Raw genomic sequence first — 27570 nt, forward strand, 5'->3', positions numbered from 1 at the left:
TAAATATTAGCAAATAGCACTATTTTTTTCAATATGTTTCAAAGACGCGGTTGAGAACATAGCATCACATCCTTTGAAATAAATCTTTGCCAGGTATGATAAAATTAAGGTTACATCATAAGATGTACGGGACAAGGAAGCACTCATGAACATTCAAAAGCATAGGCGATATGTACATTACATTGTAAGAAGTGTTCTAAAAAGCAACCTTAACAATCGGATTCATATTTTTCAGAAAGTGAAAATCAGTTGATCCGGTGACAATACACATAAGCCTAAACAACTAAGTGAAGCGTTAATCACGCAATAGCAAAGCTCTATAAGACAGAAGTATCACCGAGGATGATATCGTTGATGTAATAGGAAGAAAACTACTTTTACCTGTATAGATATTGGTTATAAGATTTATTTAAAAGAAAACATATCTCAAACAATGATTTGTCGTTTGCAAAATTTTTACTGATTGAGCTATGAACGTTGTACAATCGCTTTCAACATATTGTTACTAAACGTTTCATACTTTATTCAGTATTTCCTTTTTTTTACCTTTTCTAATCACTGCTTTGTACCCAGCTGACGGCTCACTAACCGGTCTCTTTTCAGTAACACGACCTGCATCCAACAGGACTCGAATTTTATCCATTTTATATATATTGAAAAGGGTAGCATTTTACTTTCACGAAACATTAAAATGAAGAAGTGTTATCATTTTAATAAAAACTCACAAACCTTCCGAGTTGGTTTAAACATATTTTATTCTCAAAAATATACAAAATTATGTTGAAATACAAACATTATATGTACAGTAGATGAAAAGGATTAGAACGAAAGACAAGTCTTATAGAGTTCTTCTCCTAACCTTCCGAGTTCATGATACTCATAAGTAAGAAACATTTTTAACGTTCTGTAACGTATTTCGAAATTAAGGAAAACATCTTAATTTGAGTCTTAATGTCATGGTTTCATCATAGGAGCTCGAGGTCGGCAACGCAGATTTTACTGCCTTATCCAGCAGAGCCTTTAAGAATATGATCCAAATTTTCCATAATCTCAACCTATAAAAATTACTCAAAAACTCGGGTATACTAGATTATTTTAACTGGACACTGGACGTGTCTTCGCACTTGGACATAACATTTTTAAGTATAAATCTATATAAAAATATATTTCTTCATTTCCCCTTGCCTGGCTAACTCTTTACAGAATATTTGGAAATATACTTTTTGCAGTACTTATCAACTTATTATATTTTGAAAATTAACCCATTTTGTAGATTTGAAGGTTGATGTTCAAATATGTTGTTAGCTGAATTGTGAGCATAGCTGTATGGGATATGTGCGTAAAGGGTTGGTTCCTGCTACGAAGTTAACATAATTATAAACATGACGAGTTTAATTTCATTTGTTCAACAATAATGGCATAAAACATTTTGTGCATTTTTGGATGTTTTATTAAAATATACATGTATGAAATCCGTGCAACAGTTATTTTTACTTTACAAATATTTTCTTCAATGAGCAGTTTCGTATCACTTTCACACAATATCCTGCATATAATTTTCCGATTATTTTTAGACGTTGGCCACAGTTTTCAAAATTATTAAAGTCAATACATTCAGTATATACACATAATATGCATGAAACTAACATGCAGTAAAAACAACAAAAAATATTAAGTACAATGATAAATGTAGGTTTTTCGCTATCTTCATGATCTTTAGCACTGATGAAATATTTTTTTTTTTGCTTTTCATTGAAGTTGGAAAGTTGAAACAATATAAGCATATGAGATTGATTGACAACATTAGAGACATTTTAATTACCTATCGTTTACTTCTATCATCTACTGTTTTATTTGTTTAATCTTGTACGCATTTTGTAAGTGATATTCTCGCATCAGTGACTGGAGACGAGCTGCTAAATTTGGAATTGCATCCTCATTTTCTGTATCTCTCAATAAGTGGATCTCTATTTCTCCATAAATTGTTCCAATACCATAGACACCATCCATTCTTAAAAAAAAAGATTTAGAATTATTTTATGTTATAAAATACAAATCAATTACGACAATAATAAAACAAAAGCTAAAAATTTTAATATTCATTGTCTATAATTAGAAAAATCTTGCACGCAAAATGACTTCTAGGATTATTATTTCTAGACATAATGTTTAGTTCCTTTCCTTTGTCTTAAGCTTCATTAGATGGGTTTATTTTGATTCTACATTTGATACTTGAAATAGTCACGCACAATAAAACTTAAATTAGTTTCAATAATAAAAATCAACAACCTTGTTCACTGTGATTAAAACAAAAGACTAACTACAGATTGCACTTACGCCAGTATATCACGTCGTAGTCTGTCCGGTATATTTATGGTAGGCTCTTTATTAGGAACTGGAACATACTGTACAATGGTTTGTTTCAAGTACCCGTCTATTTCGTAAATCATTTTACCCATTACGTTCAATAAACGTCTCAGAGAAGACATTGTACTTTCTGTCTTCGATGCTGCTTCCTTGAAGTCTCTTTGAAGAGGATATTGAATAAAATCAAATGACAAACAATGCGAAACATTCCAAATTGCTGAATCAGATACATGTTTGCCATTTGTGATATTTCGTTTAATCGTTTTAGCCGATATACAAATACGTTCCAGTTTACACAAAAGGTATCGAGATTTGTTTGAAATTGATTTAATAAGAACATCTTCAAATTTTATTTCATTAAGAAGTTCAGCACATAACCAGTTTGGCAGCATATGTTTTGAAGCTACGGGAGGTATTATTGTGCATCTAACATGCCTAGCCAAACGTCCAATTATTTGATTGAGAAAAGATTTCTTACTGGTAGTATCTTGTATGCACATGAAATCACATATGCTAAACCCATTTCGAAAAAAGTTTAAGACTGCTTTTAACATTAGTTTATTCTCCAGAGCGTCGTGTTGCTTCTGAGCTACTCGGCGATTTTTCGTGACAAATAGACTTAGAAATAAACGTATTTTCACGAACACTTCGATTATGCGTGTTTCGTATATGGATGATATTTTACTTTTGAGATCGCCAATCTCGGTCGAAATAATTATATTTGATGTGTTCACGAAAAGACCGGTAGATGATTCAATTTCCCGATTTACGTCATCTCGAAACGTCGTTCTTTCTCCGTCTGTGAACGTTCCCTTGGCTTTGCAAAAAATGAGGACTGAATCTATCATATCGATGCTTCTTACGGTTTTTGATATCTGTTGTGCGACCAACACCATTATCTATAAAAGCAATATAAAACTGATCATGAAATTTATTTTAAAATGTCACCTGGCAAATTTATTCATATTTTCCATCTTTCTATCTTCATATTAAACATTTGAAACTTTACTAAAGGAACATACAATGGATTTCTGCTTTTGATACATATTGCTTATACAGAAGTAAAAGTATTTTAAGGCAAGATTAAGTACAATGTTCACTTTATCACCTTTACACTTTTCTCGTCCAGAGCTTCAATAACTGCTTGGCAGATGATAACAGTCACACAGGACGAAGTAGACCCGGTTTCCATATCATCTATACACTCCGTTGATATGCAAAGATTTTCGAGGGTGACATCTTCTTCTCCAATTACAATTACATTCAACTTCTTGTCAAGGGTTTTGTTCAGATCTTCAATACACTGCAACACACTTTCGTCACGTACATTTCTTGGGAGTCTTCCTATTAAAACACGTGGAAAATGGTTAAAAAGTTATGGAACTGGAGAAAATATGCAGACAAGTCAATGCTTTATTCTAAACAGGTAGTTGGTCAATTAAAGTTTCGGACCAAATGCTTATGTCCTTATGTCCGCTTAGCAACAACTTATTCATGCCACGCTAAATCTGATGCCCTTTCAGTATACGTAAATAAATCATATATACATTTACAAAGTGCCACCAATTTATAGAATCAAATCGAAAAAGTATACTTTAAAATGTTTTATTCGCAAAAATACATTTGCATGTAAATACAACCGCGGATCGAATATGTTAATGCTCAGTTTAGAGCAGCATCCCTTCAATGGCAGGATGGACACGCTACTGAAATAGCCAACGAGCGTATTATAAATACCTATAACTGTTATCAATCTTTTCCAAAAGTCATTTATCCTGGCTTTAAAATAGTGCACTCTTGGGTACCTCTCGAAAGGAATGATAAAGCTTTTACACCGGTACCGCTCTTCTTCAGTACTCATCTTCAGCATGCAATGAAAAAGACACACTTACATAAATGTTCTACACAGAACAACTATTAACATAGATTTAGCAGTCAGTTTAAGTAAGTCTTTTATCCATGCATATCATTGTACTTATAACAACACATACGCTCAAATACAACAAGCAAACGGCAAAGTTTAACCCATACATTAAAGTTCTTCCCAACGTATTTATATTTAGCTAGTCATAAAGATATGCACATGTTGAAACTACGCTATAAATTCAAGTTCATTTGAGTTACCTTTTATCTATATATTTTGAAATCCATATTGTCTTTTGATTTGATACAATGGAATGTTAAGACAAGCTGACAAGCTGTACAAAGAAAGTTGAGCTGTGCGGCGCTGTCGGCAATATTTTCCTTCCATTACAGTTGCAAAGTGCTTTATAATCCAGATACTCCTCAGCCTGTAAACAAATCACATACGCAGGATTGTTATTGTCTTTTTCTACAATTTAAACTTTCGATGTCTGTTCCATATTCTGATACTTGTAATTTGACGAACTTCATTAATATCTAAAAATAAGAATCTTGTCATTTAATGCTATCATCTTAGCTTTGCCTGAGCTGTCTTCATCGCGGAGAACAACGCAAAGGATAGCGCAGTAATTTGGTAGACGCACACTTAAGAAAATTATTTAACACGACCCAATTTGCTTTCCTATTAAACAGAGATGGCTGAAAATTGTGTTAAATTATACAACTATTCATTTTTCTGACGTCACAATTATTGCGTCAAACGGCATAACGGCGCGCTGAAAAAGAAAGCAACAGTAAACAGCAAATAATTGAAGGATATCGTCAAGTATGTACTTAACATTCCTTGGTAGCGTTTTAGAAACAAAATAATATACATGTATATCAAACAGTGATTTGCTCTTAAATAAAATCGGTGACGTTAAAATGCATATTATTATGTCATTCAATCTGCACCCTCGTGATGTACTAGTAATTCCTTCGCATCTAAACTCCAAACATTAATCACTGTTTGGGATACATTATTTTTTAATTAATACATTAATAAGTATATTGTTGTAATAAATGATTTTGTTGCATCAATGCCGTATTTACATTTTAACGGAAATGTATTTGCTGTCGCCCGCTCACAGCACCTATGTATATATTTCATCCTAGAACAATAAGAATCTCTGGCTTGAAAATAAACCATTTTGCATATATGTTATGTTTTCATTAACTTGGTACAACTAAAATAATTGTCGTCTTTGGTTTGAACATATTTTATTAGCGAAATACATAGTTTACAAATTGTATACAATCTAACAAATACCGAAATACGCTTAGGATAGGATCAAAAGCCGATGGCTTATATAGACCTTTCCCTGTCGTCTTTGAGATTCATTCGATAGAATATGTGGTCGTCTTTACACATATCCCTGGGAATATCATTGCGCATCGCATTATGCATTATTTACACCAAGTAATGGAAATGTTTTCAGGTTACAACTCAATGACTATGTGTGACATACAGAGAGTACATTGCTTTAAATTGATTCCCAGCTTGAATCCACAAACTAAAGCTACGTACTTATTTCTATCCCTTATTGAAAGTGTAATTTTTCCAAAAGTGAATATTGCCAATAAAAATGCATACATATTTTTAAATTGATATCAACGATCCCCTTTCCCTCCTAGTTACTTTTTTTAACAGAGAAAATGTACAGCAAAATTATATTAGGAGGTAATACAATTTGTATACAGATGTAGATAACTACAAAACAAACAAAATGCAATCGGTTGAACTTTTCGCGCGAAAACCTGATGATTAAACCCAGAAATATCTCAAAAGTAACTTTTTTTTATCTTGATTCTTCGTTAAAGAATGATATTTTTTTCACACTTCCATAGATTTAAACTGATAAAAATGTGTATTGCAATTCCGGCATCGAAATGGACACTGACTTTACATTACTGCGGTGTTGACAGCGGAAGCAGCGGTCCAGTACTAAGACTCTCTACGAAACCAAGGATAACGGGTTCTTCGTCTGAAAATTACGAACATTGGGATCAGTGTTCAGTATACACCTGAAAATAACTTAAATAATAATTAGACTCGCTATTTGCCGAGTTTTCTGTCGTCGTTAATATAAAGTAGACATTGCTGAAAAAGTAAAAGTGCTTACTTGTTTCAGTTTTACGTCCTGTAGCAAACAATCAACTTTCAACTTTAAATGTATATATGTTCTATAATTATTCCAATATAAAAAACCGTCCGATCTTTTCCGTGAGAAATAAAACGAAGCATAACTATTTGTTTACATTTCAACCATGCGAAATTAAAGGCATGTGCTATCACGGGACTCCCGTGCATTTTGAACCTCGTGGTGAATAAACTGAATTTACTTTAAAGTATGGTGTCTCAGATGAGCCAGTTATTTGTTAATTTCAGAGAACATACATTAAAGAAGTGTTTATGAGATTATGCATCTGTACGAATATTTACTAGTCTACTTTATATTAACGACGATAGAAAACAAGTGTGCACTCGGCAAATAGCAAGTCTATTATTTCCAGATGTATACTGAACACAAATCCCAATGTTCGTAATTTTCAGATAAAGAACTCGTTATCCTTCGTTTCGTAGACAGTCTTAGTACTGGACCGCTGCTTCCGCTGTCAACACCGCAGTAATCACTAATGTAAAGTCAGTGTCCATTTCTATGCCGGAATTTCAATACACATTTATTATCAGTTTAAATCTATGAAAGCGTGAAAAAATATCCTTGTTTAACGAAGAACCAAGATACAGAAAAGTTACTTTTGATATATTGCTGATTTTAATCATCAGGTTTTCGCGTGAGAAGTTCAACTGATTGCATTTTGTAAACTGTTTCGTAGTTATCTACAATTGTATTCAAATTGTAATACCTCCTAACATATTTGGCTGTACATTTTTTATGCGATTTATTCTCACTGTGTTTTTAAAAACATGCTGCATAAATTTCTCATATTGTATAAAAAGTCGATAGATCAAAATTGGTTAGTTTACGACGCATGAAACATCTAATAAGGAATCACTATACACATCGAACTTGTCCCGGACCAGTATGCGGAAATACTGTGGCCAAATGTTTCAAGATTGTCTAAAAATATTTGCATATATCGTGATAAAGCAAATATTTCAATTGTTTTTATAATCTATAAATATACAATCACGTATGTGTGAGAAATTTACGTTAAGTTATTTCGATAGTTACCGCAGGAAGTGCCGAAAATTCCATTTCCACCAAATTTTCCGTGAGATAAGCAGCGCGTAAGTACATAAATTCCGCTATAATAAATTTAACCTTTCTTATACTTGCACAATCCTTGAAAAGAATTTTGGATCGTTGCCAAATCTTGTTCACATTAAGTCTGAGATTTCTCTTACAATTTTAGGCAGTTTGGTACACAATACGTAGAAAAAATATTGTCCGCACATTGCACTACTTTTATGTATGCTGAAAATAGCAATATGTACAGATTTATTTTCGTTTTAATACATGAGATGGTCAGATTTGAAATCAGATTTTGTACTAAGTTAAGTTCTATTCAGTAAGACAATTCTCCTATGCACTAATTGAAACTTTGAACTAACTTTTGCCATTCAAGAATTTTTAATAAAATATTTTGAAACGATTTATAAATCTAACCAAAAATTTGGAAAAATAAAGGTAAAATATCTTCTTTCTTTATTTCCAAATTTTAGTTTTACTTTTTATAGAACAGAACAGAACAGAACAAAAGTTTATTCAGTAATTTGTACATATAGTACCTCATTACATGATATACATTGACATATAAGATATGATCATGTGGCAAAGTTGTTGAAAATTTAAACTTTAAATGGAGAACGGATCGTAACAAGCCGTAACGGGCTGGTCTTTTTACCCCAAGACACCCCAGAACACCCCAAAACACAGCAACCACCATGACACCCAGCATCAAAATAATCACTTATTTGATACTGTAAGTGGGTAACAATATAACATGATAACTCAAGGGGAACAACCCAAAACCGCTTAACTGTAAATAAAGATGTAGCAGTTATTTCCCTTTCAATTGGTGCGATTTTGACAGACAAACAAACCAAAAAATGTAAACTGGGAGGTCCCGGGGCAAAAAGACCCGCGAATCGTAACGGTCTTAAAAATAAAGATGATGATGTTGCGAAGGAACACAAAAAACGTTACAATAACAATTTTTATACAGCTACTTTTAGTTCAGGTCTTGCAAACTGAGCTGTTTTTGTACTCTGGAACAGCTGCATATGTGAGCTTTTGTTCACTATATTTTCACACCTCAAACGAAGGTCACCCTAAATTCAAGACGGCGGAAGTACCTTAATTACCGAACATGTTTGCGTCATTAAGATTTTTACAGTTTGCGGAGATGATCATCGCGGAAAATGCTTAGTGAAAAATGATAATTCTTTAAAGAAAACCCATAAAAAATCATCTACAGCTGTTATTTCCTGACAATTGATTTTTATACGCCCGTTTGAAAAACGGGACGTATTATGGGAACGCCCCTGGCGGGCGGGCGGCGTCCACAGACTTTGTCCGGAGCATATCTTCTACATGCATGAAGGGATTTTGATGAAACTTGGCACAGTTGTTCACCATCATGAGACGGAGTGTCATGCGCAAAAACCAGGTCCCTAGGTCTAAGGTCAAGGTCACACTTAGAGGTCAAAGGTCAAATTCAAGAATGACTTTGTTCGGAGCATATCTTCTTCATGCATGGAGGGATTTTAATGAAAGTTGGCAAACTTGTTCATCATCATGAGACGGAGTGTCATGCGCAAGAACCAGATCCCTAGCTCTAAGGTCAGGGTCACACTTAGAGGTCAAAGGATACAAGAAAGAAAACTTTGTCCGGAGCATATCTTCTTCATGCATGGAGGGATTTTGATATAATTGGCACAAATGTTCATCACCACGAGGCGGAGTGTCATGCGCAAGAACCAGGTCCCTAGGTCTAAGGTCAAGGTCACATTTAGAGGTCAAAGGATACAAGAATGAAAACCTTGTCCGGAGCTTTTCTTCTTCACGCATAGAGGGATTTTGATATAACTTTGCACAAATGTTCACCACCACGTGGCGGAGTGTCATGCGCAAGAACCAGGTCCCTAGGTCAAATGTCAAGGTCATACTTAGAGACCAAAGGTCAGATACAAGAATGACTTTGTCCGAAGCATTTCTTCTTCATGCATGGAGGGATTTTGATGTAACTTGGCACAATTATACACCATCTTGAGACGAAGTGTCATGCGCAATTCCCTTCTTTAGAATTACTTCCCTTTGTTGTTACTATAAATAGCTTATATTGTAACTTTTTCATTACTAGTCGTAGGGAAAAATCGAGACCACTTTTCTGTAGTACAACATGCGTGCTACATCCAATTATGAGGTGTGTTTTGACTAATCTCTACCTGGTAAAGATTTTTGTGTGGACTTACAATTTTTTTTTTTTTTTTTTTTTTTTTTTTTTTTAAAACATTATCTTCCCTTAGTTGTTACTATAAATAACTTATATTGTAACTTTTTTATAACTGACCGTAGGGAAAAAACAAGACCACTTTTCTGTGGTACAACATGGATGTTACTTTCAAATTTTAGGTGTATTTTAAGGTATCTCTACCTGGTAAGGAGTTTTTTTGTGGACTTAGAAAAACAAATGACTTACAATGATTACTAAACAACCACAAAATTAAAATTCCATTTGCAAATACAGGTGCTAGAGTAAAGAAATTTGCTGTGACGGGCGTATATTGTGACATTCTGGCACTCTTGTTTTTACATATTTTACATCTTGACAAAGATTTTTACTGGTATGTTATTACTATAATTATATATATGTTTTCACTGTTCGTCATATCTGTATGTATGCTTGTTATGCCATGATGGGCTAATAGCCTTATGGAATAAATAAAATAAAACTGAAAAAAAAAAACTGAAAACAATATATATATATATATAGTCGTCTGTTACTTGATAAATTGTCGCAACTACTCCAGGGCATTTTTTGAGTTTTCATCACCGACCATTCCAGTGTAATTACGCCTGACTTTCCCGTGTGTACAGGTAAAACAGCATCGAGATAAAACGTGCCTACTAGCATAGGGGTCCGGCATAAATGGGTGGGTTTTTAAGATTTTGGATTTTGATGTTGACAAAGCATTTTTCTCAATCTCAGCCCGTGCCAGGCCCCTATATGCCTACTAGTAGTTCGCCCTGTTTTGCCCGGACATTTGTTTCTGTCTTAGATTACTCTTTTTCAGAAAATGATACTTTAATTTACAGATTGTGAACTTTTATACAGAAAATATCTTAAATTGTACTTACGTGTCGTAATCAAGCAGCACAATTATTTTAGCAAGTTCTAAATATAGTAAGACTCGGGATAAACCCGTTTCAAATATACATTAACATGGTAAAAGTCCATGCAATTATTTATAAATAGCACAAAATGCAATCTGCGTTATCACAAAACAAAAATTAACGCAGTATATTAATCATTATACCAGAACAGCTGTGAGAACGCGTTTAAACACGATTTCTAAATATAGTAAAGCTTGGGTTAAACCCGTCTAAATATAGAATGTTTTATAATAGATAAACATAGAAACCCGTTGTTTTAAAAATAACACAAAATTGATAAAAGAAATCAACCATTATGATTGCATTTACATTGAATACTACACATGATCTACTTTTTAGGTGTTAAAAAATGTAAAGACTCGTAAATTGAATGATGTCCATAATATATGTCTTAGTTACAGACTTAGTTTTATTTAATTTTTCATGTCAAAGCCACGCAAATCTAAGAGAGTCAGTTTAGAACAGAGCAGAGCAGAGTAGGACAGAACAGCCACAGGACAGAACAGAATTTCATATCGGGTGCATAACGTAGGCCTAATTTACTGTTTGTCGTTGCATTAATTATTTTATTTATTTCAGTATTGTTAGTCTTAATCAGACTATTAAACAAAGGACATCGGACATTATGCTAGGGATTTTGCCCTAAGTTCAATGCTATTTCTTGACTTCAGTAGCTGATAGTTTTATATAACAGCTTCAAATACTGATAAATAAGTTATATTCCTATCAAACTGTCACAAAAAATAGTTTTATTTTATATTCGTTTTCTTGAAATTCGAACAGTTTGAAACTAAGGGTCATATTTTTGAAAAATTTAAAATGTGTATTTTTAGTTAAAATAAGCATTGGTATTTAAGGTATGTCTACTATGAAATATTTTAACACAATAAATAAACTGATACCATGCAGATTATCAGTTTTATTGACATTTTTTTGGAAATAAACGAAACGGAAAAAATAAAAGTGGAACAAAACATTTGGTCCCAAACTGTACTTCAGTTATTTCCACCCGAGTGCCCATGATAACACTGAAGCATTGATCATATCCTATTGTTTGTTTTCTATACATCTATTGCTATACTGTATTTATACACATGTACACTACTGACCGGGCATTATGTGGAGGATTATTATTGAATACATGCAGTGGTGTAGCTGGCCATACATTGGCGTAGTTGGCCTTTTTCAGTTCAAACGGAGGGGTGCAGGAGACTGCCTATTCCACTGCGGGTTCAGGGATGCCTTGCTTTTAGCATTTTATATCAGTGGAACTTCACTAGCTAGTATCACCATTTATATAGATATTCTTGGGGTGTCTGTGTTAGTTCTTTGAGGTCCTTACTAGTATTTCGGTTGGCTTCGAAATATATTTCAGACGTGTGAGCGAATTGATGTTAATTCTGGGGGTGTCAGTGTTAGTTATGGGCGAGTCAGTATTAGTTCTATGGGTGTCAGTGTAAGTTCTGGAAGCAATTAGGTTAGTTAATAAGATGGTGTCTGGTGTAGTTCTGTTAGGGTATAGGATGCTGGATCGAATAAAAGCAAATGTTGCTCTTAAAATGCATTCTAGGTTCGCTTCAACTGTGTCCTACAAAAGGTAAAAAAAATTGCACCTAAGTGGCACTATTCCCATAGAAGTTCGTCTGTATTTCTTTGTCCTGTTTACGTTGAAGACACATATGTAATATGTCGAAGCCACTTGCTTGGTTCTTGACTTATGACAGATGCAGTTGTCTCAATCCTGATAACACTCAATCGACGGACTTAGACTGTCAAGAGGTAACAGATCTGATTGAAAAATTCATAAGATATACTTATAAGGATCTGTCTGCTTTCTAGCTTCACTTTCTATGTCCCCTATTTATTTAGTTTAGTGTTTTCTGTGCTTGAAATATTTACAAAAATGAATAAAGCTGTATATATGTAAGGTTTAGGAAACACATGCAATAAGTGTCAAATATTTATGTAAACATTTATTTGCTGACACCCTGTACATAGTTTTTTTCAATTTTAAACACTTTCCCACCTGTGACCAAGTGCCATTTTTGCAGCATACGTATATAATAATTATTTACAAAGGCATGTGAACTATTTTGTTGCGTCACTGGTGGGAAAGATGTTTAAAACGTAAAAATGATTTATGTTCATATTTTAATAGAAAAGAGAATGAGAAATGTCTACAAAGTCTTCTTTTTTGTTCATAAACTTGTAAAATGAAGTCGCATTTATCAAGAAATGGTCTTCAACTATCATAACTATGCAATTTCAGAAGTCTATCCCTATGTCACATTTTCCTTAATTGGATAGGCAATCTGAATAGGAAAATGTCCGAGGTCCTTTATAATATGCACATTTCGTTTATACAGTCATGTAGATATGCATGTGATAAAAAGGTTATTATCTTTGCATATATACATTATACGTGTAGATACCGGTATGTATGAAATAAAAAGTTCTCAATGCACGAGTTTTGCAACGGAAATATTGGTCGACTTTTGGAGCGCAAAAGAACGAATTCATATTTTCCAATGTAAATCCAATACAGTTCTCTTTTTATTACTTACGCATGCCTCACTTTTAATTATTATATAAATGGTACACATCTTTTTACGAAGCGTGAGTGAAGTTGAAATTATCGTCGCTGAAGAACTTTTAAACGTGACGATATACCCGAAACTGACGTCACACACCCGGTATGAAATTTGAACGTAAAAAAATAACATTTCAGATTCCACTGAAATTTAATAGAGTTTTAAAAGGAGTGTTAACAAATACATTTAAAAGTGTGTGCGAAGTCTTAAAAAGTGTAAATACATGCCTATATATAGCGTGCATCGTAATTACTTTCTTTCGCCATTATACTTTTATCAATACATTTTTTTCAGGAAGAACTTAACTCTATAGTTAAACTGTGGAATAACCATCGTATAAGCCATCAAGCAATCCAAACCAGCCATACGGAAGACCATTTTTGATGTATCATTGTCCTGGTATGTTCGGCTGTCAGGATTACCTTTGTCGTACATCTGAAGCACAGGTGAACTTGTGTCTTGAGGAAAGTATTCAAAAGGTAAATGTTACATGTGACGAAACGGTGTTTGAACTGTGTACCATCATCATGTCGGACCATAATCTGATGCCTGCCAAAACAGCAGACGATGCTGCACTGCTTTACCAATTTCTCCGACGGGAAGTATTAAATGAACTTCACCAGGACTAAGCCTAAATGCAAGATCAACCAATATAAGGCGAAGTCTGTCGACGCACAGGCTACTCCGTTATTTACAAGTTATTTTAAACAAGTTGACCATGTTCATTTGTAAAACATGAAAATGACGTATTAATGGATCGCGATAATTTCATTTTAACGGTACTCGGTAAAATCCAAAAACAGGTAAAGCAGATGTGTTTTCCGATAAGTGGTGTTAATTTGTATATTGTAGTATTCTTAACTCTAAATACGATCTTTTATTCCAAAACAGATTTATAGTCTAGTGGATAGTGTGTCGGACATCTATTCATTTTATGTGTGTATGGTGTAGGTTCGAGCCCTTCTTTTTTTTTTAATGATTTTTACTTATTCTATTTTGCAGGTTTTTGTTTATATCGTCTTTTGTATTTTTTCTTTCATTCTTTTTATTTATGTATTTGTTTGATTATTATTGCAATGTATATAGATTCAATGTCTATTCTAATAAGAGATCATCTGAAAAATGTCAATAAGTACTCAGTATAAGTGCACGAGAAAATGATGATATAAATAGTTTTACATGAATTCCTTCTCCAGATAAAAACATGCTGAAAAAATATAAAAAAAAAAGTAGCTCGTCCTGTATTCGAACCAGCACCGTAAGCTTACAAATCATACGTGTTAACCACTAAACCACGCCGCAGCTTGCATTGGTTTAGCGATATAAGATATTTGTCATATAATGTGTCCACCTGATTCCCTATTTCATTGTTATGGGTTAATCCGGTATTAGTAAATAAAGGCCACAGTTATCGCGTTTTGTTAATATAACTGTTAACTGATTGCTGTAAACATATTAAATAGTGTCTTTAAATCAATTCATTGTTAATCTCAGTATTAGCAAAGCAGGAACAATTTCAATGTTTAACAATTTAAAGAACCAGTAAACGCATCTATTGTAACCCTTTGCTCATGTGCGAGAATTGATCCAAAAGTTCATGGATATTAGTTTTATATTTAATATTAACGGACGCCAATATAAACATTTTAACTAGACTATTCGAAGAAGAGGGCTATTGTACTCAATCCAGGCGTCGATGTAGCCGTCGCGAGTTATATTTAAGAAATGATTTATAGCAAAACCGTGTTTCAACACTATTTATATACGCCGAGCGTAATAATTTTACGAGGGCGTATACCGAGAAAATATTTCATACGACGTATAATCTGTGGAGTGTATAGTGTTCAAACACAGCTTTGCTATGAACTGTTTTGATTCTAATATGTCTATTGTAAAATTTCATTCAAATATGATAGAACTGTTTCTTCGCATATAACTGTTTCTCCTTTTGAAAGGCTTATTAAAATCATCTCTGAACATGCTCGGATCCAGAGACGGGCAGATGGTGCCCCCGTCCCAAGTTGGCTGAGAAGTGACCTATACTCATCAAAGATGCACCATGTACTGTATGTAATTGCACGCAAAACTTTAACCAGGATTTTCTAAGTCCAAAGGGGGCATAATTTGGCTAAAATGCAGGTCATAGTTATGGGACTTGATGCTGTCAACTAGTTTTATAACCCCAAAGACACATGTGAAGTTTCAATTCAATATCTGCATTATGATGGGATAGAAGTTTAATTGAGAGAAAGCTTTATTTAAGCCTGTCTCTTGTCTGTGACTGAAAGCTCTTCTCCAAGAGAGATATCTTCTTTTGAAATATCTTTTAAGGTAAGGAAATTAATTATACAGATAGCTCTTTAATTAAGATACAATCATCAACAAAAGTAGACTCTCTCTCTCTCTCTCTCTTTCTCTCTCTCTCCCTCTCTCTCTCTCTCTCTCACTAAGAGAAATCAAATAAAATTTATGATATATCTTGTTTCACGAAAATGCTTGCTGCTTGCCTTTAAACCAAAAGAGCTCTTGGCTTACCGTTGTAAGCAATTACATTGAGCGTTTGTAGGTTGGTCAAAAAGTTGGTTTTTCTTAAACATTTCTTTATTTCTTGCGAAAAATGCTGCCACACTATAAATTCAAAATTGCTAACGACGTTCACGACGACATCCAAATACAACCGTCGCTTTACGAACGTTGATGTTTCTAATATTAGCACGACATAACGTTTCAATAACTTTTAGCCCAACCCATTTGTATATATGACATATATGATGTATGTGATTGTTGTTTATGTTTCCGTATATATGTACAATAAAATATGATTAAACTAAATGATTGAGTAGTAATTGGGAGTCTGTAATTATATTTAAAGGCGAGTGTTTTAGAAATTATATTTTACTGAACTATTCATCCTTTATTCTTATGAAAAACAAATGCTTAATTTTCCTTGAAAAAAAAAGTCAGAGTTAGTTTATACATTTAAAATGTATGGCGCGAAATATCACGTAGACGAAGTCATGGTGGAACTGACGTCTATATGTGCACAAAATAACAACTATTTCAATTTCATCAAAACTCTTTTGAGCAATTAAATAATGAATAAGACATTTGACATCGGTCTTAAAATGAGCAGGTTTCGAAAAGTGGACCTCTGTCAATTTTAGTACACTAATTAGTCGGGCCACAAAAGTGGTCACCAGGCAGTGCAGTCTTAGGGTTAAGGTTTACAAGCTAAATCTTTCAAATAAGGTGCCTTAATAATTTTGCCTATAGAGGTAGCTTTAAAACACTGCTAGATCTTTTAAGCTAATGTTATCTTTTTAGCTAATGTTAAAACTGATTCCTAAAACCTTCGACCTACACATGCGCGGTTCCAGAGGGGGTGGGGGACCGGGGGTCCGGACCCCCTCTGGAAAATCCTTGAAAAAGGAAAGAAGAGAAGAAGGAAAGAAAATGTTTGTTTTTTTCAAAAAAGGCAATATTAGGACCGCATTCAAAGTATATGCGGCTGCTGCTTCATACGATCCCACATAATTCATATTTATATCAATTATCTAAAAGAAACTAAGAATTCTACCTTGAAGAAAACTTGATTTTATCATTTTCCCCAAATTTAACAGGTTAGCACATAAAACTGTGAAAATAAGGGGTATATTATATATAAACTTGCAGTGGAAAAGTGTTCTTAAATGCTCCTAAAATGCCCAGAATGCTGAAAGCGCTAAATTTCAAAATTTTCCGGGTGGGGGAGGGGATCGGACCCCCTCTGAGAAAATAAGCTGGATTCGCGCATGTACAACTCCAAATTTCCCTGACTTTTCCCTGACTTTTGCCCAAAGTCCAAATTTCCCTGACTAATTACAGAATTCACCGACTTTCCCTGACCGTGGGAACCCTGACAGAGTTCAGATGCGTATGAATTGAACGCCCGACTGGTTAAATACCGATCTAGAACAGACAAAAATAGTTCCGTCTCGGCCAAAAGTGACCTTGACCTTTCAGCTAGGGATGTGGATCTTGCACATGTCTCATTATTCATATAAAATTCAAATATTCGTCTAACTCTCTCTCTCTCTCTCTCTCTCTCTCTCTCTCTCTCTAAGAGTCTTAATTACTGTATATTTTCTCTTAATTACAGTACTATATTTAGCCCACTTTATATATTTTTTCCTACTGAATTTTGTGATCTATTCCCGAGAATACACTCAATAATAGTGTTCCGAAAAACTAATGTCATATCAACTTGTGGTCCGACGGTTTTGCTTTCTTTAACATGGTGTGTGTATCTTCTATATATTGTATATGTTGTGAAAAAGAGGAAGAATAGAATAGTATTTAAATAAAGTGAAGCATTTTTTTGACAGTAAAATCTTTTAATTACCGAATATCACGGCGAATTTGTAGGTTCCAGTCATTAAATCTGGTTATCCTTTGTTTTGTTAAGTTTATGCCTAGAGAGAAGAAATTAATGACGAGTAACCTGGTAAACATGATTTATTCCCATTTATCGCTCTTCACGGTAGAGGCTACTTTTTTTTATAAGAGCTAATTTCATGAGAAATAACCTTTACAATTTTGTTTGATCAGAGTGACTAGATAAAAGAATAATTGACTAGTTGAAACTTACTAAATCTTATAGAACATTGATAATCGTATCATGCAATCAGGTCTATATAAATTCGTTCTTTGTTATTGGTTAGAAACAGTAGATTATTTCACGGAATTCAATGAAAAGTTATTTATTTAAGCCCCTTCTCGAGACAACACATAAATAGCGTGTGGAATTATTAAGATCTATGGGTAAAAAGAGCAGGAATAAGAGGAAAAAAAGTGATGATAGTTTGAACAATGACAGTTTGAATAGTGGAAATAAGGCGGGAAGGTTTACGTATGAGTTACTAAGTCCTACGTAGGAGATACTATGTCCTACGTAGGAGATACTAACTCCTACGTAGGACATAGTATCTCCTACGTAAGGGTTCCCATTTTGCGGCGCTGCAACGTTCTGTGGTCCTACTTGCGTTTCCGGTACATGTGTTAATTGAACATTGCTGGTTGACTTTTTTGATAAAAGACAATTATTGCAATATTTCATTTATTTTCTAAATTATTTATATTCTTGTATTTTATGTGTTGTCTCGAGATACTAACTCCTACGTAGTACTTAATATCTCCTACGTAGGAGATACTATGTTCTACGTAGGAGATACTAAGTCCTACGTAGTAGATAGTAAGTCCTACGTAGGAGATACTACCCAGATAGCAGACATGCGTTGGCCCAACTGCAGACTCTTCGTTGGCCCAACGAAGATTTCCAACGTTGGCCCAACGCCATTTTGCTAATTGGCGCAACGTTGGCCCAACGGTTGGTACACCGTTGGCCCAACGACTGGTATCATACACTTATCGTTGGCCCTCCATTGGGCCAACTACTGGTATCCTACACTTATCGTTGGCCCTCCATTGGGCCAACAACATTTTTTCGTCTATTATGGTTGGTCCTACGTTGGGCAAACTCTATCTCTTTGTTGGCCAAAAGAAGGATGCCAACGCTATCCCAACGATAACGAATTTGAAAAAATAGACTTAAACTAAAATTATTTAGTACACATTTTATTTTCAAATAATTGTGATTTTGTTTAACATTTAACAAGAAGAAATCTAACATTTATTTAAAGTTTGTTTGCAAGTTTCCTGAAGAAATATAACCGAATATTTCATCACTACAACATGTCAAATATTTATTCCAGCCATTTATAAATCTATTTTTCTTTTTTCAGTCACTGATCAAATCCTATTAAAATGAATTACTGTCTGTATTTTAACTCATTATATATCCAAGTTCTGTCCGATTGTTTTCTTTTCTTACTGAAGTTGCAGCTTTCTTTCTTTTCTTTCTTCCTGTGCCCCACAGTGCTAGGCACTCAATTATTACTCTCTTGAACAGCATCCTGTAAAAAACGAAAATCATAATGTTGATTAAACCATCTACGTCATATTGATAACAATAACTATACAGATACACATAAACCTCTGGACATAAACTGTATGAAATTTATTTTTGTCTGTATTTAACCGAGAAAAATATCTTAAAATTAACGAGAATATGAGTTATTTTATTTACAGAATTAAATACTCAACACTAGTGCCATTCGCCAGTTTTAGATAAAAGTATTCAACATATGTGTTCAAGTCACATAGATACTACATGCATACAGGCTATAAAAAGAAATTCTCTATAAGATTCAACAACTTTATCAAAAAATATTCAAAAACTTCTACTTACAGTTTATAGCTAGTAGACCGGGTTTTTGTTAACATGTATAATAGTTTCCTTTACTTCACATGTCTATGCAGCTAGAAATTTCGCCTAGAGAGTAAAATTAACCACATTTTCTGGGATTTCTTACATAACTCGGGTTAACGAGAGTTCATGTTCTGGAATATTCAACAGATTTATTGTAAACATTTTATGATTGTACAAAATTAGATATTTGTTATAGCAGTTTTTTTCTTCAATATTTTTTTCACAAATTAGATTCTTCAGGTAGAAGATTTGAAATAGTTCAAAATATCATTACACTGCAGATAAGTATTAAGTTTAATTAGTCCAAACTATCAGATTGCGAATTGGTGCAGAAACGTATTTGATTATTTAATTAAATACTGCATGTTACACCTACACAATGTGTTTACCTGTAGGTGCTTGTGATAAAACAGTGACCTGTAAAATATATAATTATTATATTATTACTTCTAATGGGCCAACGTTGGGCCAACGGTGTTTTCTCTGTGTAAGTCTTTCCCTGAAAATCAGTATTGGGCCAATGCAGAGATATCTTTGACTGAAATTTAAAGTTGGTTCAACGTTGGCCCAACCTCTGTATTTACAATACTTATTAATCATTGTTGGGCCAACAGTGGCCCAACAACGATTATCCTTTGACGGTTTTCCGTCGTTGGCCCGATGACTTCATGTTTACAGGGTATGTCCTACGTAGGAGATATTAAGTACTACGTAGGAGATACTAAGTCCTACGTAGGAGATACTATGTCCTACGTAGGAGATACTATGTCCTACGTAGGAGATATTAAGTACTACGTAGGAGATACTAAGTCCTACGTAGGAGATACTAACTCCTACGTAGTACGTAATATCTCCTACGTAGTACGTAATATCTCCTACGTAGGAGATACTAAGTCCTACGTAGGAGATACTATGTCCTACGTAGGAGATATTAAGTACTACGTAGGAGATACTAAGTCCTACGTAGTAGATACTAACTCCTACGTAGTACTTAATATCTCCTACGTAGGAGATACTATGTTCTACGTAGGAGATACTAAGTCCTACGTAGTAGATAGTAAGTCCTACGTAGGAGATACTATGTCCTACGTAGGAGATATTAAGTACTACGTAGGAGATACTAAGTCCTACGTAGGAGATACTATGTCCTACGTAGGAGATACTAAGTCCTACGTAGGAGATACTAACTCCTACGTAGGAGATAGTAAGTCGTACGTAAAACAAATTTAAATCTCTCTGCTGGCACCAGGACGCTTCCATATAATATATATAGTCTCCGGTTTTATATAAAACTTGCATGGCCATAATCATGATAAAACTGTTCAGTAGAAAAAAAGCATAGTATATTGAAATGATATTTTTGTGCGAGGAGAGTAGATGATCACACATTACTTTACCTACACGGTATTATAATTATACATTGTATATATTTTACAATATATACACCTGTGAAAAAATCTGTATATACATGCATTAAGAATGACTGTTTAAGTGACAGGATATATTAAGATCTAAAACATAATGTGGTTCAAGGATAAACCTACCTATAGCAGCTGCTATGTCTAGTTTAACCTGTATTTACTGCACCTATACTGACTTACTTTGTGTTTAAAGTAGACTTACTGCAAAAAGTAAAATGAGCCCCGCCATGAGAAAACCAACATAGTGCGTTTGCGACTGCGCGGTCTGGTCAGGATCTATGCTGTTCGCTTTCAAAGCCTATTGCAATTAGAGAAACTGGTAGCGAACCATGCTGGTCGCAAACGCACCATGTTGGTTTTCTCATGACGCGGCTCAAATGAATTTTAGAAAATCTACACAAAAAAATCTAACTTCTAAATGATTTCAAACCATTATTTGCATAAAACATTGTAAACTTCCATATCAGATTATATATAAAAACAGAAGTGTCCAATTTCTGTACTTATTTCTGACCTAGATTAGCTCCTAGACTGTGATATATCTTTTCACTTTTTTTATGATTAAATGTAGTGAACTGAGCCAGTCTATATCCTATGTCCAATATCATATGATAATTTCAACATCATTCTTCTGTGAAAATCTCTAAAATAGCCTGGCGTTTGTCTCTATTAAATTGAATTCGTCAAGAAAGGGAAAAATGTAGAAATATATATTTATTATCAGTCTAGTGGCTAGTCTATTTCTGACTCAAATAATTTAGAACATGTCAGAACATAACAGAACATATTTAAATTCGCGGTATTTAATAACTAAATTATAATATCTAGAAAAACAATATTCTGACGTCAGTTTCCATTAGTTTTGTAGAAATTTGTATTAAATGAAATGTCTAACATGATTAAACATTAATGTTATTATGACACAATAAATTTCATCCGAGGACTATATCTATATATTCATAATTCGTCATATTAGCCGAAACTGCAGAAAATTCTGTGAATTTTTATATAATCCTTGTTGGTAATTACATTCCACCAATTCCAAGACAAATACAAACGTGAAAAACATCCTTTTTAAAATTATATTTTTACTACAACAGTTCGGGGATCTTATGGTGTACTTAACCAGTTAGATTTTATCAAATAATCATGCTGGGTATATCGAATCTTTAATACGGTGTTCCGTTAGTACCGTCGCTTCCTCTCCTCTCTCATAGTGGCCGTGCGCAAAACGCGAATCACGATGGCGAAGCGCGAGACCATGGTGGCCAAGTGTTATAGATCACGATGGTGAAGCGCGAGATTATTCTGCGGTTTTACAATCGTTATCTCATGCTTCGCCATCGTGGTGTCGTACTTTGTGCATCGTTACTTTCCACACAAACAACCCGTGTATCTTATATCATTGCGTTAAATATTTTGTGATAATTATATGATATCTTACCACTTTTAGCACAGAGAATTGCAACTCTTAATATTACTTTATCACCAGTTGTAAATATACGTTATTGTTTTGGAAAAACTTAGCGCAAATGCATACATATAGATTACACATATTAAGAAAAAAAAAGATTGCCATGGATAAACATAATAATTCAACAAGCATGCTACATACACAGTGCGCACGCCAACGCGACATAACGAAATGTCCAAAATCAGCCACGATAGTATCCATTTGAATTGAAGTGTGTTTGAATTGGCTACAAATACAACTAAGTTTTGCAGCGGGTAACGAATTAAAGGAATAATGAAAAAGTTTAATTTGAATGGTAAACGCTTTAGGATCACAAAATATACAAGGTCAGTGAACAAGCTACTAGACTTTTATAACGGACACGGACAATGTAATCGTACTATGTACTATGGTCAAAGTCTGGGGAATTTCTCAAAACACAAAAATTAAAATACGTAATCTCAGGGATTCGTTTTTATATTGTATGATATTAATTTAAAAAGTTTTCGCACAACATATCTTTTAATTCTTGGTAGTGTTATTCTCTGCTGCGAATAAATCTTGTTTCTAAGGAGAACACAGATGAACGCTTTAAATCTACGTATACATCTGATGAAAAAATACCTTGTTCAGTTTAATAAAACGTCACATACCTGCAATTTATTTTACAGTCTGCCATTTAATAAAATACTTTTTTTTTTTTTAATTTTGTAAATTTATGAGAATTATTTTGCCAGTCTTTCAGCAAGCAACGCAGTTAAATTTCGTCGTAGTGGCAGAAAATACATTCTAAATTAAATTCATTGGACGGTAGCTGTTTCGCCTGTTTCTTTGTATCTATAGGTAAAATAATTCTGACCTCAACTCAAAGAGCCCATAGCTAGGTCTCTTCACTTAAATAAGTATAGTAAATGGCAGACCATTATCTGTTAATTTAGTTATAGCGACTTTGACCCAAACAGCTGTAATGCAATCGCAAACTGTTTTTTTTTATAACCATGTTATTTCTCAAGTTTGGATATGTCATTCCAAACTTTAGTTATTTACCGAAAACCTTTGATTCTATTTTCAGTAACAAAAGTTGAAATAACCCTATAATATGGAAATGGGAGTGGTGGTCTAGTGGATAAGGTGTCGGCCGCTCAATCCAGGGGTCGTGGGTTCGAGCTTTACTGTGGTCATGACCATGACTTCTCATATGACACCGGTACTAGTTTTTCCAGGGAGCGGACTCGAGAGTGGTTCCAATAAGCTTGAATCTTTCATCACAATCGAGCTAAAACAAATTAGTATAAACTATATATCATGATAGCTACCTATAAACAAAGTATTGTCGTAACATCTCATTGTTATTTACAGTAATTGAGCTCAATCAATTTAAGCGAATAAGGATGGCTCTATTGTACTCAAAACGACCTCGGTGTCGGTGTTGCTCTTTGCTCTCGGGTCAAAGTTGGCCACCTTCTAAATTTCTCTATTAATTTCCGCTATAATCATTAAACCCCATATTTTGTAAAAGTGTTGGTTAAATGTTTAGGTGAACCTTCTCAATGCCTTCTTAACTACAGTCCCTATAATAAAAAAGAATCATTTCTTAAGGATTTATCTTGATAAAGAGTAAATATCTCATATGCTCCAATTCTTTATGCCTGTACTAGCGGCAATGGCTGCATCTCGTATCTCAAAAGTGCAAATAGGCAAATAAGAACAAACAGTAAGCCATATTATTTATTTCTTAAATATTAAAGTAAGCTTCTCAAATAGGTACTATTTCTGTGAAATACTACTGTTGTAAAAACCGGAGCGGAATATATTGCAAAACTTAACTTCAGTTTTAAACACGCTCTGTATCACTTCTCTCGTAAGTACTATATAGTAAATCAGTAAACCTCTGAAAATCGATCTTCTTAAATGTAATTTACGGTCATTTATGATTAGAACTATATTGCACGTTTAACTGAATAAGATTTCGAATTGTTAAAGAGAGTAGTCTTTTTTACTACTCAAAACCTTCTCGGAATTATCATTAGCTCTTTCCCACTAACTTACTAGCCATTTAAAGTATGTAGATCCAGTGTTTACAGGCGGTGTTATTGCTGATATTGTTTCTAAGTACCCATTTTCCTCAATCCGACTGACTCTTACATCTCCTGACCACCAAAACATGAGACAACAAATGAATATTTTCGAATATTTTAGTATTCTCCAAAACATACCCAGACCCTTAAACCTCCCTATTACATTCCTACACCAACCGTGAGTTATTTTTTGTAATTTCTATTCATATTCGTTTCCTTTTCAATAATTCCTTGTGTATCTTTTAATCATTTAGAACACCCCACCTTTTCCCAACGTTAAAGATCAGTGCTTTTTGTAAGTATATACAGCATGCAACTTTGCATAGTTAAACTTTACCTATGCACAATTTAAAAGAAAATGCGCTATAATAATAATACATATTCTCAATACACACTAAGTACAACAAGTTACCATGACTACTAAAACATGTTTGAGAAAACCCCCAAAATTTGACCGAAGTACAGAGTACGTTTACATTTGCATTTCCATGTCCGCGTCCGTGATAAAGGTCTATTTATAACATATCGATATTAAAAATAGTGTGTGGTTTTCCAACTGCAGTTTAACTTAGGTAAGCTATTTTATTTTTCAAATGAAATAATATGTTGCTTTGTAAATAACTTAATGTTTATATAAATGTTTGTACTGATTTATAACGCGTTTAAAAACCAATATATTAACATAATTAACGTACGGATTAAAATATGTCCTACTTTCGATTTCGCTTACTCGTCCTACCCGCTGTTATACGCTAGTACGGAGGACTGCTAGTCTGGCTACCGACTAGATACCCTTTTAAGAAAAAATAAAATAATTCCTCTTATGTATTTTGACCGATCTTTCTTGGCTCTAATTATCAAGTGTTTTGAGAAGGAAAGGGACATAATTATACAATATTTGAATAGCATTAGAGTTATCTCATGTGAATTAAACACAGCTTAGCACATACATAGTGAGTACACTAAAATGTGCCTGCAGGCAGAGCGCAGTTGGTAGAGCGCAGTAACATGAAATGGAAGGTTATGAGTGTGATCCTTTCCCGCAACGATTTGGTTCAAGGTTCAATATAATATAAGACTTTTACATTTAGTACTCTAAATAATTTTGATGAAACTCCTTTTTCAGAGCAAACCTGGTCAGTAATCGTGCTAGACAGCTATTGACGCGATTTTGTATGTTGTATCTTTACGGTCGAAATTATAACTTGCATGCGGGTATATACTTTGAAATACACGTGTTCATACAAAAGCATGTGTGCATGCATAAAGATATACATACTTGAATATAGAATTATAGACGTACGCATACACGGACATGCATGTGTATGTATATAGGTGAACACAAATACTTGCTTGTAAAGTTATACGTAGACTGTACATGTTTTTCAGTTAAGTATTGAAATATTAGAGTAAAATATATCTGGTATTTTCACAGCGAAGAATATGAAGTGTAATTCCACTGGTAATTATGAAAAAGGTAAATTTAGTCAAAACATAAAATAGAAAGAAAAGAATTTCTTTAACATGTAATATCAAAATATCTTTCAATCATTAACACCATATCTAATATTTTTATTCGTAGTTATTCCACTCGTGAAAATATTGCATCTGGTGTTCATTGGTGAAAGATATTTCAATCTTACACTGAATCAAATAATACCCTCTATATAATTGCCCGGTACACTTGTAACGTTACAGTTGTACGCGTTCATACGTAATAATACACGTATAATTTTCAGGTGAGAGCAACGGGATCAGTGACATGGTAGTAGGAAAGCCTTGCAGAGAAGGGATGAAACATTTCTGTTGAAAGGTTTTCGTTCCAGTTGTAAATGAGCATGGGTGTGTCGGAGTTTCGCCACCAGTTTGACACGTGGGAAGTTTATCCACGCGTGTACCACTTCCAGAAAAGATACAAAGATATTTATAACAGGTTCTGCAATATAACAGGTAAGTTCTTGACAAAAGATATGGTTGTGCAAATGTTAATTTAGTGCTTTGGATAAGGTTTCTTAATAACATAAATTATTTAACGTTTTTCGCTTGAACTTCCTACCTTGACCGTAGAGCGATCATTTTTAATTTAAACTTTCTTTCCTTTCTGTGTCTGCTCCGAGTTTATCACCTTAATTTATTCTTGACACTGCTTTAAATTTGTTATGTAGTATTATCGACTGTAAAGAAGTTGGCTATAATTCCGTTTTTAGCTCGACTATACGAAGAAAAAACTAAACTTTGCACTCAACTCTTCGTTGTCCTCGAACAGATTGGTAAAGTTCACACGAACGTTCACTTGCAAAGCACAAGTTCAATAACTAAGTTTTGCTTGGTAAAACAGTTATGCCCATTTTCGAATTAGTAGCGTTTCGTTTAGGGTTGCATGTAAGCTGGTACCTCAGTAATCGTAGTGAAATTGGGGCTTTTTATCACTGTGATGATCGGACATGCAGTCCATAGGTTTCACTTTGCTTTGCATTTCTGCTACATCTCTTGCTTTTATACAGTTTCATGTGTAGTTTTTATTTTCACAGGTAAAGGACCATATTCATTCATTTTCAAGAAATCCGATTTGTTTGACGACTTAACCAGCTTCAAAAGCATACTGGAAAAACCACTACAGATATACGTCATTGGCCGAAAAAATCTTGACAAAGATGATTTAGTTGTAACGTCCGAACCACTTCAGCGTGCAAAGGGCGCCGCCTTGTTTCCACAGCAAGAAAAATCAAAGAGGATGGTCGAAGACTACGGAATAACACTTGTTGTAGCACACGTGCAGATAAAAGATGTTAAAGAGAATGGAAAGAAGGTATCTAAATGTGGTTAAGTGTAAAAGAAAATGCACTAACTGTTTTATTAAATTGTGGTGTGTTCAAGGCACGAAGTCCTTAACAGCCGCCATTTCTTGTTTTCTCTTATAAATCATGTGAGTTGACATACGGATATATGCTTGTGTAAAATGGACACTTGTATTTTAGTTGATGAAGTAAAAGGTCCACCTGTAGCCTGTATTCGTCAACACTTCAAATCCATTATTTTCCTTTTGCTTTCACATTGTTTAAATATAGTACGGACTGTAATGATACTGT

The 27570-nt window shown here is 34.0% G+C and overlaps 2 protein-coding genes across 2 annotated transcripts; one reads left to right on the forward strand and one right to left on the reverse strand.

The window, feature by feature from the left end:
• Window positions 1-737: 737 nt before the first annotated feature.
• LOC128554737 (uncharacterized) lies at window positions 738-10797 on the reverse strand. The gene is made up of 6 exons (XM_053536051.1): window positions 10596-10797; window positions 4492-4658; window positions 4105-4228; window positions 3476-3711; window positions 2338-3266; window positions 738-2011 (listed from the first exon to the last, which is right to left on the reverse strand). The coding sequence occupies exons 3-6, from the start codon at window positions 4226-4228 to the stop codon at window positions 1843-1845; spliced, it is 1458 nt and encodes a 485-aa protein (XP_053392026.1). The 5' UTR covers window positions 4492-4658; window positions 10596-10797; the 3' UTR covers window positions 738-1842.
• A 14085-nt stretch (window positions 10798-24882) lies between these two features.
• Window positions 24883-27290, forward strand: LOC128554738 (uncharacterized; the record flags this gene model as incomplete). Its single annotated transcript, XM_053536052.1, has 3 exons — window positions 24883-25053; window positions 26221-26431; window positions 27013-27290. Coding segments are annotated over exons 2-3 (396 nt in total), but the record flags the coding sequence as incomplete, so codon positions are not given.
• Between the last annotated feature and the right edge of the window lie 280 nt (window positions 27291-27570).

This window comes from Mercenaria mercenaria, unplaced genomic scaffold, assembly GCF_021730395.1.
Source record: "Mercenaria mercenaria strain notata unplaced genomic scaffold, MADL_Memer_1 contig_700, whole genome shotgun sequence".
NCBI lineage: Eukaryota > Metazoa > Mollusca > Bivalvia > Venerida > Veneridae > Mercenaria > Mercenaria mercenaria.

Bases quoted from the DNA above. Each gene is read 5' to 3' on its own strand.
- LOC128554737 (XM_053536051.1), bottom strand. From the start codon at position 4,228: ATGAGTACTGAAGAAGAGCGGTACCGGTGTAAAAGCTTTATCATTCCT. The intron at 3,712-4,104 runs GTATTTATAATA...GTGTTTTAATAG, and splicing joins AAGATTGATAACAGTTATAG to GAAGACTCCCAAGAAATGTA. The intron at 2,012-2,337 runs GTAAGTGCAATC...TTTTTTTTTAAG, and splicing joins CTACGACGTGATATACTGGC to AATGGATGGTGTCTATGGTA.